Below are 13,069 nucleotides of genomic sequence, written 5' to 3' on the forward strand. Positions count from 1 at the left end.
TTGAGCCAGCCTTGCATCCCGGGGATAAATCCCACTTGGTCATGGTGAATAATCTTCTTAATGTATTGTTGGGTCCTATTGGCTAGTATCTTGTTGAGAATATTTGCATCTGTGTTCATCAGGGATATTGGTCTATAATTCTCCTTTTTGGTAGGGTCTTTGTCTGGTTTTGGAATTAAGGTGATGCTGGCCTCATAGAATGAGTTTGGAAGTATTCCATCTCTTTCTGTCTTTCCGAACAGCTTTAGTAGAATACGTATGGTTTTTTCTTTAAACGTTTGATAGAATTCCTCTGGGAAGCCATCTAGCCCTGGACTTTTGTGTCCTGAGAGGTTTTTGATGACTGCTTCAATTTCCTCCCTGGTTATCGGCCTGTTCAGGTTTTCTATTTCTTCCTGTTCCAATTTTGGTAGTTTGTGGTTTTCCAGAAATGCATCCAATTCTTCTAGATTGCCTAATTTATTGGCATACAGCTGCTCATAAGTTTTTAAAATCATTTGTATTTCCTTGGTGTTGGTGGTGATCTCTCCTTTCTCATTCATGATTTTATTAATTTGGGTCTTTTCTCTCTTATTTTTAATAAGGCTGGCTAATGGTTTATCTATCTTATTAATTCTTTCAAAGAACCAACTCCTGGCTTTGTTAATCCGTTCAACAGTTCCTCTGGTCTCTAATTCATTGAGTTCTGCTCAAATCTTTATTAATTCTCTTCTTCTTCTGGGTGTAGGATCTATTTGCTGTTTTTCTCCAGCTCCTTTAGGTGCAAGGTTAGCTTTTGTATTTGAGTTCTTTCCAGTTTTTGGATGGATGCTTGTATTGCGATGTATTTCCCCCTCAGGACTGCTTTTGCTGTATCCCAAAGATTTTGAACGGTTGTATCTTCATTCTCATTCGTTTCCATGAATCTTTTTAATTCTTCCCTAATTTCCTGGTTGATCCTTTCATCTTTTAGCAGGATGGTCCTTAACCTCCATGTGTTTGAAATCCTTCCAAACTTCTTCTTGTGATTTAGTTCTAGTTTCAAAGCATTATGGTCTGAAAATATGCAGGGGATGATCCCAATCTTTTGGTATCGGTTAAGACCTGATTTGTGACCCAGTATGCGGTCTATGTGGAGAAAGTTTCATGTGCACTTAAGAAGAATGTCTATTCAGTTGTGTTTGGATGTAAAGTTCTGTGAATATCTGTGAAGTCCATCTGGTCCAGTGTATCATTTAAAGCTCTGTTTCCTTGGAGATGTTGTGCTTACAAGACCTGTCAATTGTAGAAAGCACTATATTCAAGTCACCAAGTATAAGTGTATTATTATCTAAGTATGTCTTAACTTTGGTTATTAATTGATATACTTGGCAGCTCCCACATTCAGGGCATAAATATTCATGATTGTTAGGTCCTCTTGTTGGATAGATCCTTTAAGTATGATATAGTGTCCCTCTTCATCTCTTACTATATATAGTCTTTGGGATAAACTTTAATTTATCTGATATAAGGATGGCTACCCCTGCTTTCTTTTGAGGACCATTTGAATGGTAAATAGTTCTCCAACCTTTTATATTCAGGCTGTAGGTGTCCTTATGTCTAAAATGGGTCTCTTGTAAACAGCAAATAGATGAGTCTTGCTTTTTTATCCAGTCTGAAACCCTGTGTCTTTTGATGGGATCATTTAGCCCATTCACGTTCAGAGCTATTGAAAGATATGAATTTAGTGTCATCATGATACCTATTCAGTCCCTGTTTTTGTGGATTGTTTCCTTGGACTTCCTCTTTCTTTTACAGGGTCCCCTTAATATTTCTTGTAGAGCTGGTTTAGTGATCACATATTCTTTCAGTTTCTGCCTATCTTGGAAGCTCTTTATCTCTCCTTCTATTCTGAATGAGAGCCTTGCTGGATGAAGTATTCTTGGCTGCATGTTCTTCTCATTTAGGACCTTGAATATATCTTGCCAGCCCTTTCTGGCCTGCCAGGTCTCTGTGGAGAGGTCTGCTGTTATTCTAATGCTTCTCCCCATAAATGTTATGGATTTCTTGTCTCTTGCTGCTTTAAGGATCTTCTCTTTATCTTTGGAATTTGCAAGTTTCACTATTAAATGTCGAGGTGTTGAGCGGTTTTTATTGATTTAGGGGTGTATCTCTCTATCTCCTGGGTCTGAATGCCTGTTTCCCTTCCCAAGTTAGGGAAGTTCTCAGCTTTATTTGTTCAAATACAGTTTCTGGACCTCTGTCCCTTTCGGCACCCTCGGGAACCCCAATTAGACATAGATTTTTCCTTCTGAGGCTGTCATTAATTTCCCTTAACCTATCCTCATGATCTTTTGTTTTTCTCTTTTTTCCTCAATTTCCTTCCTTGCCATCAACTTGTCTTCTATGTCACTCACTCGTTCTTCTACCTCGTTAACCCTTGTTAGGACCTCCAGTTTGGATTGCATCTCATTTAATTGATTTTTAATTTCAGCCTGATTAGATCTAAATTCTACAGTCATGAAGTCTCTTGAATTCTTTGTGCTTTTTTCTAGAGCCACCAGTAGCTGTATAATTGTGCTTCTGAATTGGCTTTCTGACACTGAATTGTAATCCAAATTTTGTAACTCTGTGGGAGAGAGGACTGTTTCTGATTTTTTTGTGGTGAGTTTTTCCTTCTAGTCATTTTGCTCAGTGCAGAGTGGCCAAAAACAAGTTGTACTTGATAGAAGTGCAAACTCTTCTCACTGTAGCATTCCAGCTGTTCTCTCTTTAAATCTCAGACCGAATTCGTAGGTTTTCAGGATGATTTGAAAGTTATCTAGGTAAGTTGGCGGGGACAGGTGACTTGGGGACCTTACTCTTCTGCCATCTTGCCCCACCTCCTAAACAACTATTTTAAACCAAACTCTAAAAAAAACCCCCAAAACCCCACCAAACTCTATTGAAATTAGGGAACAGGAGCTTCTAACATAAGTATACTTGACATGGAAAAATTTTTTAAAACGAGTAATTTGGAAAATAATGGGTATTTCAGATGGATTCATCTACTTATGAAAGTGAAATCTCACTTTATAACCACACTAGATATTATATATATTTAGACAAGAACACAATCAGGTTTAAGTTGTGTAAGGTTTAAATAAGCAGAAAATTGCACGTAGAAGTGCAGACCTCTAGATTCTCTTGGGGGAATAAAAAGTAAGATTGGCAACACTGAGTTGGTCTTAATACACAGCAATAACTGGCTGGAGCTGAAAAGGAGCCACCTCCTTTGGAGAGGGTGAACCTTCTTTCATCTGCCACAATTCATACCACTCATTGTTTAAGCTGTACCTTATCCAGTAAGTCACCTGCTGGACTCTTGTAGGTACTCAAATCTGTTGACTGACTTACATGGAGCCAAAAAGATTTCTAAAGATTTATTCTAATCATTTAATACAGAGCTTATGGAGGAAATGTCTGGTGTAATACAAATATAGGGATTAGCATTCAATTAAGTCTGAGTTCCACTGGTTCTGTCAATAACCAGATGCCAGACTTTAGCTAAGTGGCTTATTACCTAAAGAGAACTGTAACTATTCTTTCAGTTTCTAAGCATCCGTTTTAAGTATGGAAAGAGAAGCTGTAGCAGTAATGTGAAAAGCCACTGAATTTTAGTCTAAAAATTTTTTGGAATTTAGGTAGGCAATGAAGAAGCATGGAGCAGGGAAGAGTAGGGAAGTGCTAAGGAGGTAGTCAAAAGGAATAAATAGGGTAGTAGAAATGGAAGATAAATTATGGATATGGAAGATATTGTGGAAATTATATCTGCATGCAGCACGCAAATTAAAGGAGATATGAGGAAATGGGGTGATTTACAGATGCTCAGAGCCATTAACAAAACTGAAAGGTTTCAAATGAGATTGTTCCTTGAAAGTCTCCCGTATCTCCCACATAATTTATTACTATATTAAATATGCTTTAAAAAGTTAAGGCTATACAAAAATATAATTGTCTTCTAAGTAGGGCCTCAATGAATTAATCAAAAGTTTCTTTAACGCTTATAAAGTTGCAAAGTAAAACTATATATATTTTTACTATTATCCATCCATCCCATAGCCAACTCTAAATTTAAATTTACCTAGGACTGAAACACGATTTCAGAAAAACCATAGCAAATGTCAAAACATCATAGTAATTCATCTAACAAGCACTTATTACATATTTATTGTGTCTAACACCAGAAATGTAGAAGCAGTAAAATGTGGTCTATGCCCTTACAGGGGCTTGCTTATAGACTAGCAGAAGGAGACATATATAAATAAATAACTGCAATAAAATATAACACAGGTGGCTGGTTTCTAGCTGTGATAGTTTAAAAAAAAAGTTTGTATTACTAATTCAAAAAGAGCTTTATTAATATATACATATACAAAGTCCTATTAAAGAAAGAAAAAATGAATAAAAGAATCCCAAAATTATCACTTTTCTTTTTATCAATCCAGTCACCTCACAAACCACCTCTTTCCAAAGTACTCTACTGCATCATGCTCATGATACTCTTGAGAATCAATACCTTTCTTAAGCTACACCTTACTCTTAGCCAGCACCAATAACTTATGCTGGAATGACCTTCTCAGCTTTATCTTGCATTTTCCCTCATTTAAATTAAGGACAAACTAATGCTTCTTTAGGAGCTGGATTCTCCATTTCATTAACAGATAAATTATAAAAGAGCACTCTATAATGGGAGATATAGGCTTCCAGAATAATAAGTCACTGGAATAAGAAGTACAGATTAGGGAATATAATCAACAATATTGTAATAGTGTATGGTGAAAGATGGTAGCTACACTTGTGGTGAGCACAGCATAACGTACAGAGAAGATGAATCACTATGGTGTATACCTGAAAATAATGTAATAGTACATCAACTACACTTAAAATTTATAAAATAAAGAGCATTCTATAAACAATTGATCTCTGAATAACATCAATGGTGCTAAAATTATCCTTTCAGAATACACTGAGCTTCAAATACTAAAATAAAGTACACATAGAACATACTTTTTTGGCTGCAATTTTTCCATAAAAGAATCTTCTTTAATACATCCATCTGTTGGGTAGTATCCTTGTCTCATATTTATAGTTGTAGCAACCTTAGGACAAAATAAGAATAAAAACAAAGTCATTCAATAAATTGTTTACCCAGGATTCAAACAACTAATGTGCCATTCAGAGATAAAGTTAATTCTTTTTAAATCAAAGAAAAACTGTACATGTATGATGCTCTTACCCTATTTTAATTTTTGAAGAAATCTAATTTGGCAACTATTAAATAGAACATTAATTAAAACATTCTACCACCATTCTCAAGGAAATACTTGTAATAATACTTTAAATATCTATAAAATTTTCACAATGACATCTCAAGTTATGTTTAAAGATGTTCACAATGACATCTTAAGTTATGTTTAAAACTTAGGAATAAATTTAATAAGAAAAAATAGAAGTTCTAAGAAAAGAAAACCAAATAATTTGTTGGGACCACATAACAAAAAGAGAATAAATGGAGAATCATGTCAAGTTCCTAGGGACAAAGATTTATATATATTTTTTTATATTTTTTTTCTATTTTTATTTATTTATGATAGTCACAGAGAGAGAGAGAGAGAGAGGCAGAGACACAGGCAGAGGGAGAAGCAGGCTCCATGCACCGGGAGCCCGACGTGGGATTCGATCCCGGGTCTCCAGGATCGCGCCCTGGGCCAAAGGCAGGCGCCAAACCGCTGCGCCACCCAGGGATCCCGGGACAAAGATTTAATATCCTAAAATACATCTAATATAAAATACAAAAATTTTAATGCAATTCTACAGTTCATATGAAAGTATACTATGGAAAAATTATAAAAATTTTAACATACCATTCAGTAGAGATTTATCCCATCTGATAATGAAGCTAATATAGTTAAAATACTAGGGTACTGGGACAATAAATGAGCAGAATAGAGCCACATATATATGGGAACTTAATACAGAAGACAAGGGGTATTTCAACTAAAACAGAGGAAGGGTTATTCAATACAGTATGAGAAAGGCAGCTAATCATTCTAAAGAATAAAGTTATACACCCACCTGACATTATAGAAAATAGATTACAATATGATTAAATATATATATATATATATATATATATCTTTAACATGATACAAATATGGAAAATAATATATAACTGAGATGGGAAGGTCTGCCTAATCAAAGAAAGCCTAGAAACCATGAAGAAGGGGGAAAAATAACTAAAAAAATATTTCTGAATGGCTAAAATTAAAAGTGAAAGACTAGAAGAAAATAGTTAAGATATACAGGACAAAGTATGAATATCCCTACCACATGAAGTATTCTTACAAATTAGGTAAAAGACAATTCAAAAGGAAAATGTGCAAAGGATTTGAAGAGATCTACTAAAGATAAGGAAGCTGATAAGACAACATGTGAAAGTGCTCAATTTCACTAGTAATCAGGGAATTGCAGTTTAAGGCAAGGAGATTCCTACTTCTTGCCCATCAAATTGCCAAACATAAAAATAAATATGACAAATTCAAACATGGATTTCATTTTAGAGTTAGAAATTAACAGAACTTGCTCACAAAATTTTTTTCATCGGAGTGGTTTTGAGGATTATATAAAGATATAGCGAAAAATTTTGAAAACCATCAAATGTTTTTAGTTAAGGGATCAGTTAAGAATTAGAGCACTTATGTACAATGTTTATTTTTTTATGTACAATGTTTATTATGTAGACACTAAATTGTAGGAAAAAGTAATTGTAGGAGTCAGCTAAGTTCACCTAATATACATTAGGCATATTATTTGTTATTTAATGTGAACTCAATTTTGAGTTAAAAATGCATCTTTTTTCTTCTGTGTAGTACTATCAACTGATCTAATTTAAAATTGCACATACGAAACTTTTTAAAAAGCAACTCTAGGAGACTCAGGAAAATAAGTTAACGTTAATGTTGCTAAGAAAAATAAAGCAGACTACTAAATGTTACAGCCTCCCATTTAAATATACTTTTTTGGTGAAGGAGAGGATATTCTGTCAAGGTTTTAAGTATAACATACCAAAGATGGTCATGCATTATAATTAGGGGGACAGTGTTACTTTTAACCAATCACATTGGACCAAATGCTATTTTTAAGAATGCCCCCCCAAAATTGGGTGCTGAAACCTTAATTTCTATATGCCTATTCATTTATCCCCCTTTGTTTTGGCATTTCACAGTAAGAGATTAATGTTACTAACAACAGATTTAATATAGAACATCTCTTCCAAAAAATTTAAGAAAATATTAAATACAATGGACTTAAAAGATTCTTAACATGTAGTATACAAAATTAAGGTTCTCTCCCCAACCCTCACAGCTTGTCATCTAAGTTTTTCCTGGTGGTCTTTCTGCTTGTTTTTGTTAACTGCTAATGAAAAAATGTGGTCAAGTTTAGACAGATATGTTTAGTAAGGCTTCCTCATCCAAGATTATACAATTATATTCTAGTTTACATTTTAATTCACATGTTTAAAACATTTCCAATTCACATGGGATTTTAATATATATTACCTATTGATTAGATTCCCTCTTCACACGGTATATTTTGGACTCAGGTCCAAAAAATCAGTATCAGTTTCTGGAATGATACCTAAGTATGATCCTCTGAACAAAATCTGCCATTTTGCTGTGCAAAATGCAGAATGGCTATTATTTAGTAACAATATCAATCAAAAGCACAGGACAGATGTTCTCAAAGACCCTACAACTACAAAAGATAAAGACTGATAGATAAATCCATATTCACCCAACCTGAGAAATAAGAACAAAGTACATCCATTAATTCTGAATGGAATCATTTAGGCTTAAATTTGAAATAAACAACATTATGTACGTCCTCAACATTAAAGATAATTACAAACATAAGTCTAATGTGAATATAGGTATTAAATCTTTTTAGAAAGGAGCACATAATATAAAAATAATAAACTACGTTACAGAAATATTCTATAAATTCATTCTAATTTAGACTATTCTATTTGCTCTTATTTCAAATAAATATTAGATAACAGCAAAAATCCTAAATTTTAAAAATAAAAGAGTGGTAACAACTTTAGTAAGGTTTCTTGAAGGGACTCCCTTAAACAGTGATCAGCAGAGGTGCCTAGATAGCTCAGTCAGTTAAATGTCTGCCTTTGGTTCAGGTCATGATCTCTGGGGCCTGGGACTGAGCCCCACATTGGCTCTCTGCTCATGGGGGAGCCTAATTCTCCCACTCCCCCAATCCCCACTCATGTGCCCTCCCGATCTCTTTCTCAAATAAATCTTTTAAAAAAATAGTGATCAGCTTTAGTGTATCTAAAGTATCCAATTAGAGTCCCTTGTCAATTCCCCGGGCTAATAGGGAGAGAGGAGGGAAGGATAAGACAAATCACAGATCTTCCAAAGAGTTAGACCTAGTCAAAATGATACAAAAGATGTATCACAACTCTAAAATCAAAACCAGTATTTGTATACATACCATAGGCATTTGTATGGATGTTTTCCAAAATAATACAAGTATGATGATTTAAGACCACTGAACATGAAACCATTTGCCAAAAATGGTAAAAGTTACTATTCTAATAAATTTGTCTGTTTTTTGGGGTATTAGAACAGGATAGGTACAGAGACAGTTCTACCTTCCTGCTTATTCCCCTTTCCTTATTCTCTACCCACCACAAGTCCTGATCGGTCAGGGATCTTCCATTACAACCACAGGAGACTAGGCCCACCCCCCCTTTGTTTTAACTATATAGTCAAGCCACATCTGAGGAATCCACAGACCAAAAAAAAGAAAAAAAAATACAAGAGAAGGGAATCTTCCATAATAAAGGACACTATTTGTAAAGTATGTAATTCCAAACAGACATCTTTTAATATATAAATGCTTCTGCTATAATAAAACCTTAACAAATTCATATAAATGTGTGCATATGTATTTTTACCATGTTTAACCTACAAACCAATTAATCCACACCTAAAATAATCATGGGTCAATTATATACTCATTTTAATGGTCCTGAAGCCTGTAGAAGAACTTCTAAATAATTCAAATTTGACTCAAATCCCTTAAGAAAAGCAGGTATTGTTTCCTTCTCACAAATGAGAAAATTCAGGCTTAGTGTGACAGAACAAGGATGGCATTCCAGGTCTTCTGCCCCTGTATTGTTTCTCACTGACACAGCAGACAATGGATACATACAAATCCTCATCATCTGATATCTCAAGTGGAATATTAAGAATTTAGAGATTAAGATAATTTTTCAGGGACATGCTATAGAAATTGAACTACATTTGTATTTGTAGCAAATGCAAAGGATGTTCATTAAATTTTACTTTAAATCTTTGATCTGTTCTCATTATTATGGGTCTATAGAGCAACTGTATTTTTTTAGTGCCTCTGAAGCTAACTTTAGGCCACTGTTTTCCTTCTCTTTTTAAACTACGGCATCCCTACAAATGTAGATTTGATGACACACAAAGATTGAGGGTCAGGGGAGTTTGAAATTTCTTTGCATGGTATTGGTGTGGTAAAGAAGTGTGTGGATTTAAAAGGAATATACTTCATTAAAAATAAAATAGAGGCAATTTTCCACAGAAGTCTCTAAAGAGTCAAAAAATATGTAGGCTGATTAGTATAGAACTTCAACTCAGCACTCTTGATCATTCTGAGCAATTACACAATAAATCAGAAAAGCTTTATCTCTTGTTAAGCTTTTTTGCTTTAAGAGCAACAAAAATGAAAGTTTTTAGGTTCTAACTAGAAGTATGTTTTCTAACATTTTTACCTTTAACATTAGGTTGTAATGTATTGAAGATGAAAGATGATAAAACTTACCTCACAATCAGGGCATATAATTGTGCTGTATTCTTCAGTTATTAACAAGCACAGTTCACAAAAAGCATGTCCACACTGAAGTTCATGGTGGTGACCTATTGATGAAATTCTGTTGTGAATTAAACTTTTAACATTTTGTTAGCACTGAATGTGAAGCATTAATCAGAGAGGAAAGTTTAAGAGGACTCTCAAGTATGGGAAAAGATGTCAAGTTTCATTAGAAATGTAGGAATTAGGAGCGCCTGGTTAATCAGCTGCCTTCAGCTCAGGTCAGGCTCCTACAGGCCTGGAATCAAGTCCCATATCAGGCTCCCTGCTCAGTGCAGAGTCTGCTTCTCCCTTTCTTTCTCTCCCTCTGCCTTTCCCCCTGCTTGTGCTCGCTGTCTCAAATAAATAAATAAAATCTTTAAAAATACCCCAAAGAAATGCAGGAATTATTAAACAAAAGTCAGGAGAAACTATGTTAAGTGAGAAGGAAAAAAAATATCAAAAACCAGGCAGTACTATGTAATATTGTTTGCATTAACTTGGCGTTTGGTGCCTATAAAACTTTGAATTTGCCATATCTTATAATCATACAAAATGCTCTGACATACTTCACTTGATGTTTGTAAATATCTCAGCTAAGTAAGCTTGGGAAGGTTATATTCAGCTTAGAAATGAATAAACATTTTGGTGATATGGGTAAGTAAACGGTATAATCCAGACTCCAGCCCAGTTCTCTTTCCTTTTCTTTTTAAATTTTATTTTTTTAATTATCTTTAAAGATTTTATTTATTCATGAGAGAGACAGAGAGGGGGTGGGGGGGCAGAAGCATAAGTAGAAGGAGAAGCAGGCTCCAGGCAGGGAGCCTGATGTGAGACTCTATCCCAGGACTCCAGGATCACACCCTGCGCGGAAGGCAGGCATTAAACCGCCGAGCCACCCAAGGATCTCCTCAGTTCTCTTTCCAAGTCCCAAATTCTTTCTACTTGATCCTATTGCCTCTACTAATTTATATTTCCAATCCTGTGAAGACAGCAAGAAGGGAAGATATGAGACACTGGCAAGACCCTTCTCTGGCAAGGAGAAAAGTCAGACGCTACTACTGTCACACATACACAATGACCCACACAAAGATCACTTTCACAAACCTAGCATTTATGAGGGGGAAATATCATAATCTTGAGTGAAAACCTAGTATCAAGATTTTAATGCTCTAAGTAGAATTTGAAGTTTATTGTAATGAACATATTTAAGTATGTAACTTAAAAAACTGTCACTTTAAAACACTTTGCAGGAAAAAAGGAAAACTATTAAATGTCATCTTTTATTGGCAAAAAAAAATAGTGTTCTTGCTGATCTGTAAGAAATACATTATTTTGATCAAAAAGCTTTAGTTTTCAAGCCAAGTGACATATCTGACTTGCTTTGACCAAGCTAAAATTTAAAGTTCTACTTTGGGGATCCCTGGGTGGCTCAGCAGTTTGGCGCCTGCCTTTGGCCCAGGGTGCAATCCTGGAGTCCCGGATCAAGTCCCGCATCGGGCTCCCTGCATGGAGCCTGTTTCTCCCTCTGCCTGTGTCTCTGCCTATCATGAATGAATAAATAAATAAATCTTAAAAAAAAAATAAAGTTCTACTTAAATTCCAGAGATATTACAAAGAAATAAAAATTATCTAGCTGTTTTATCTTTATAAGATTTCTGATACTGTTCAAATCTAACTTGTGGTGAATAACTTACAAAGCACTTTCACAATTTTATATGCATTAGCACCAATCTAGAGTATTTCTGAACATGGTAATACAAATATATGGAAAAACCAGAGTGATTTTTAAAAACCCTGTTCTAAAAAAAAAAAATTCTGTTCTAAACAACTTATTTCATTCAAACAATAGATATTTTCTATATAACAGCAGTGATTAAAAAAAGGATAGGAGAAACTTGGCTCTCCACCCTAAAACACAACCAATTAACTTTCTCTACAAAGGTTCCTGTCTCTTGGAGGGACTGAGGAAATTAACAACTTTTACTTCGAAAGTATAAACATTAACCAGTTGCAAGGGTGGTAATAGGACTTCAGCAGCTGCAGTTAGAAATTCAACAACTCTTGGTCGGAGACTCAGCACCCTAAGGCATTTTAAATTAAAGTAACTTGAATGTGTTTTCACTTGAGTAGATTCTAAATTAGATCAATAGGACTTCAGTGGATTTTTCCCCTTGACTACAAAGAAAAACACAAGACGCACAGAAGGAACGAATTGTATCTCAAATGAGGTCTTAAGCCAAACTGAGCAATAATGCCTCCCTCCCAATCCCAAACATCTGTTTTTAATCCAGATTTTAAAGTCGTCTGCTTGTTACTCTCACAACAAAAACTACACAAGAAAATAAAATTCTATTACTTCTGGATCACAAGACAATGTGCTACATTTTTAATCTACTCTTTCACAAACCCCTGAGCCTTGGGAAGTTTTCGAAATAGTGCTCAAGAGAGCTCATACACCATCCCCTAAAAGAATCAATGAAAAGAGAGGAGAAGCAGGTGCAAAGTAGAGAGAGCTTTGGGGAGGCACGAAGCCCACTCAACCGACCGCAGTGGGTGTCTCTGCTGCCCTGAGGGTAGCCCTGAGAGATGAGATAGTTGTTCCCGTCCAATCTTGCTACAACCGAACAGCCCCCGACACTGCAGCTCCCTCGGCTCTCGGTCCTTAGGTAGGCCTCGCTCACTCTCCACACCCAGCAGCCTGACGGGGATGGAGCTGGTGAAGGGCAGGTGGCCAAAGCGGGGCAGGGCCCGAGGGGCTCACCCTCAACGTCCTCACCGGAAACTCTGGACACCCTTCTTCCACACTGAGTGCACTGAATCTCAGCAGCACCCCAGGGCCGACTCTTCTTCCCCATCTGTCGATAGGAAGACAGGGTGAACCAAGCCGTAGAACCTTCTGCGGCCATGTCTGCCCCTTTAGGCTCCGAGGGCCGGTACCACGTGCTAGTCCCGGCATCCTTCGTGGCAGCCACCAATCGTCAGAGGCTGGCGGCTCCCAGTAGCCAATCAGAGGTGAGCCCCGCCTCCACTGCAGGCTGCCCTCGTGTCTTCCGGGGGCGGGGCTGGGTGTTTGCGGTTTGCCTTGCACTGCGCAGGTTCAGAAAGGACGCCGCGGGGTGGGGAAACTTTTTACTTTACCGTTTTCCGAAAGCCCACCACGTCAGCCCTTTGC

At 36.2% G+C, this 13,069-nt stretch overlaps 1 protein-coding gene across 3 annotated transcripts in view; it reads right to left on the reverse strand.

Moving 5' to 3' along the window:
- Positions 1-12,831, reverse strand: part of RNF17 (ring finger protein 17) — a 116,594-nt gene extending 103,763 nt beyond the window's left edge. The window contains exons 1-3 of one of the 3 annotated variants that reach the window (XM_035716124.2): positions 12,674-12,831; positions 9,868-9,962; positions 5,008-5,099 (exon numbers count right to left, since the gene is read on the reverse strand). In XM_035716124.2, the coding sequence (XP_035572017.1) occupies positions 5,008-5,099; positions 9,868-9,962; positions 12,674-12,803 (317 nt within the window). In that variant the 5' untranslated portion in view covers positions 12,804-12,831. Of the gene's footprint in view, positions 1-5,007; positions 5,100-9,867; positions 9,963-12,658 lie in introns of all 3 variants that reach the window. The other 2 variants (XM_049101106.1, XM_035716118.2) reach the window with 2 other exon arrangements.
- Positions 12,832-13,069: the final 238 nt, after the last annotated feature.

The sequence above is a fragment of the Canis lupus genome, chromosome 25 (assembly GCF_003254725.2).
Source record: "Canis lupus dingo isolate Sandy chromosome 25, ASM325472v2, whole genome shotgun sequence".
NCBI lineage: Eukaryota > Metazoa > Chordata > Mammalia > Carnivora > Canidae > Canis > Canis lupus.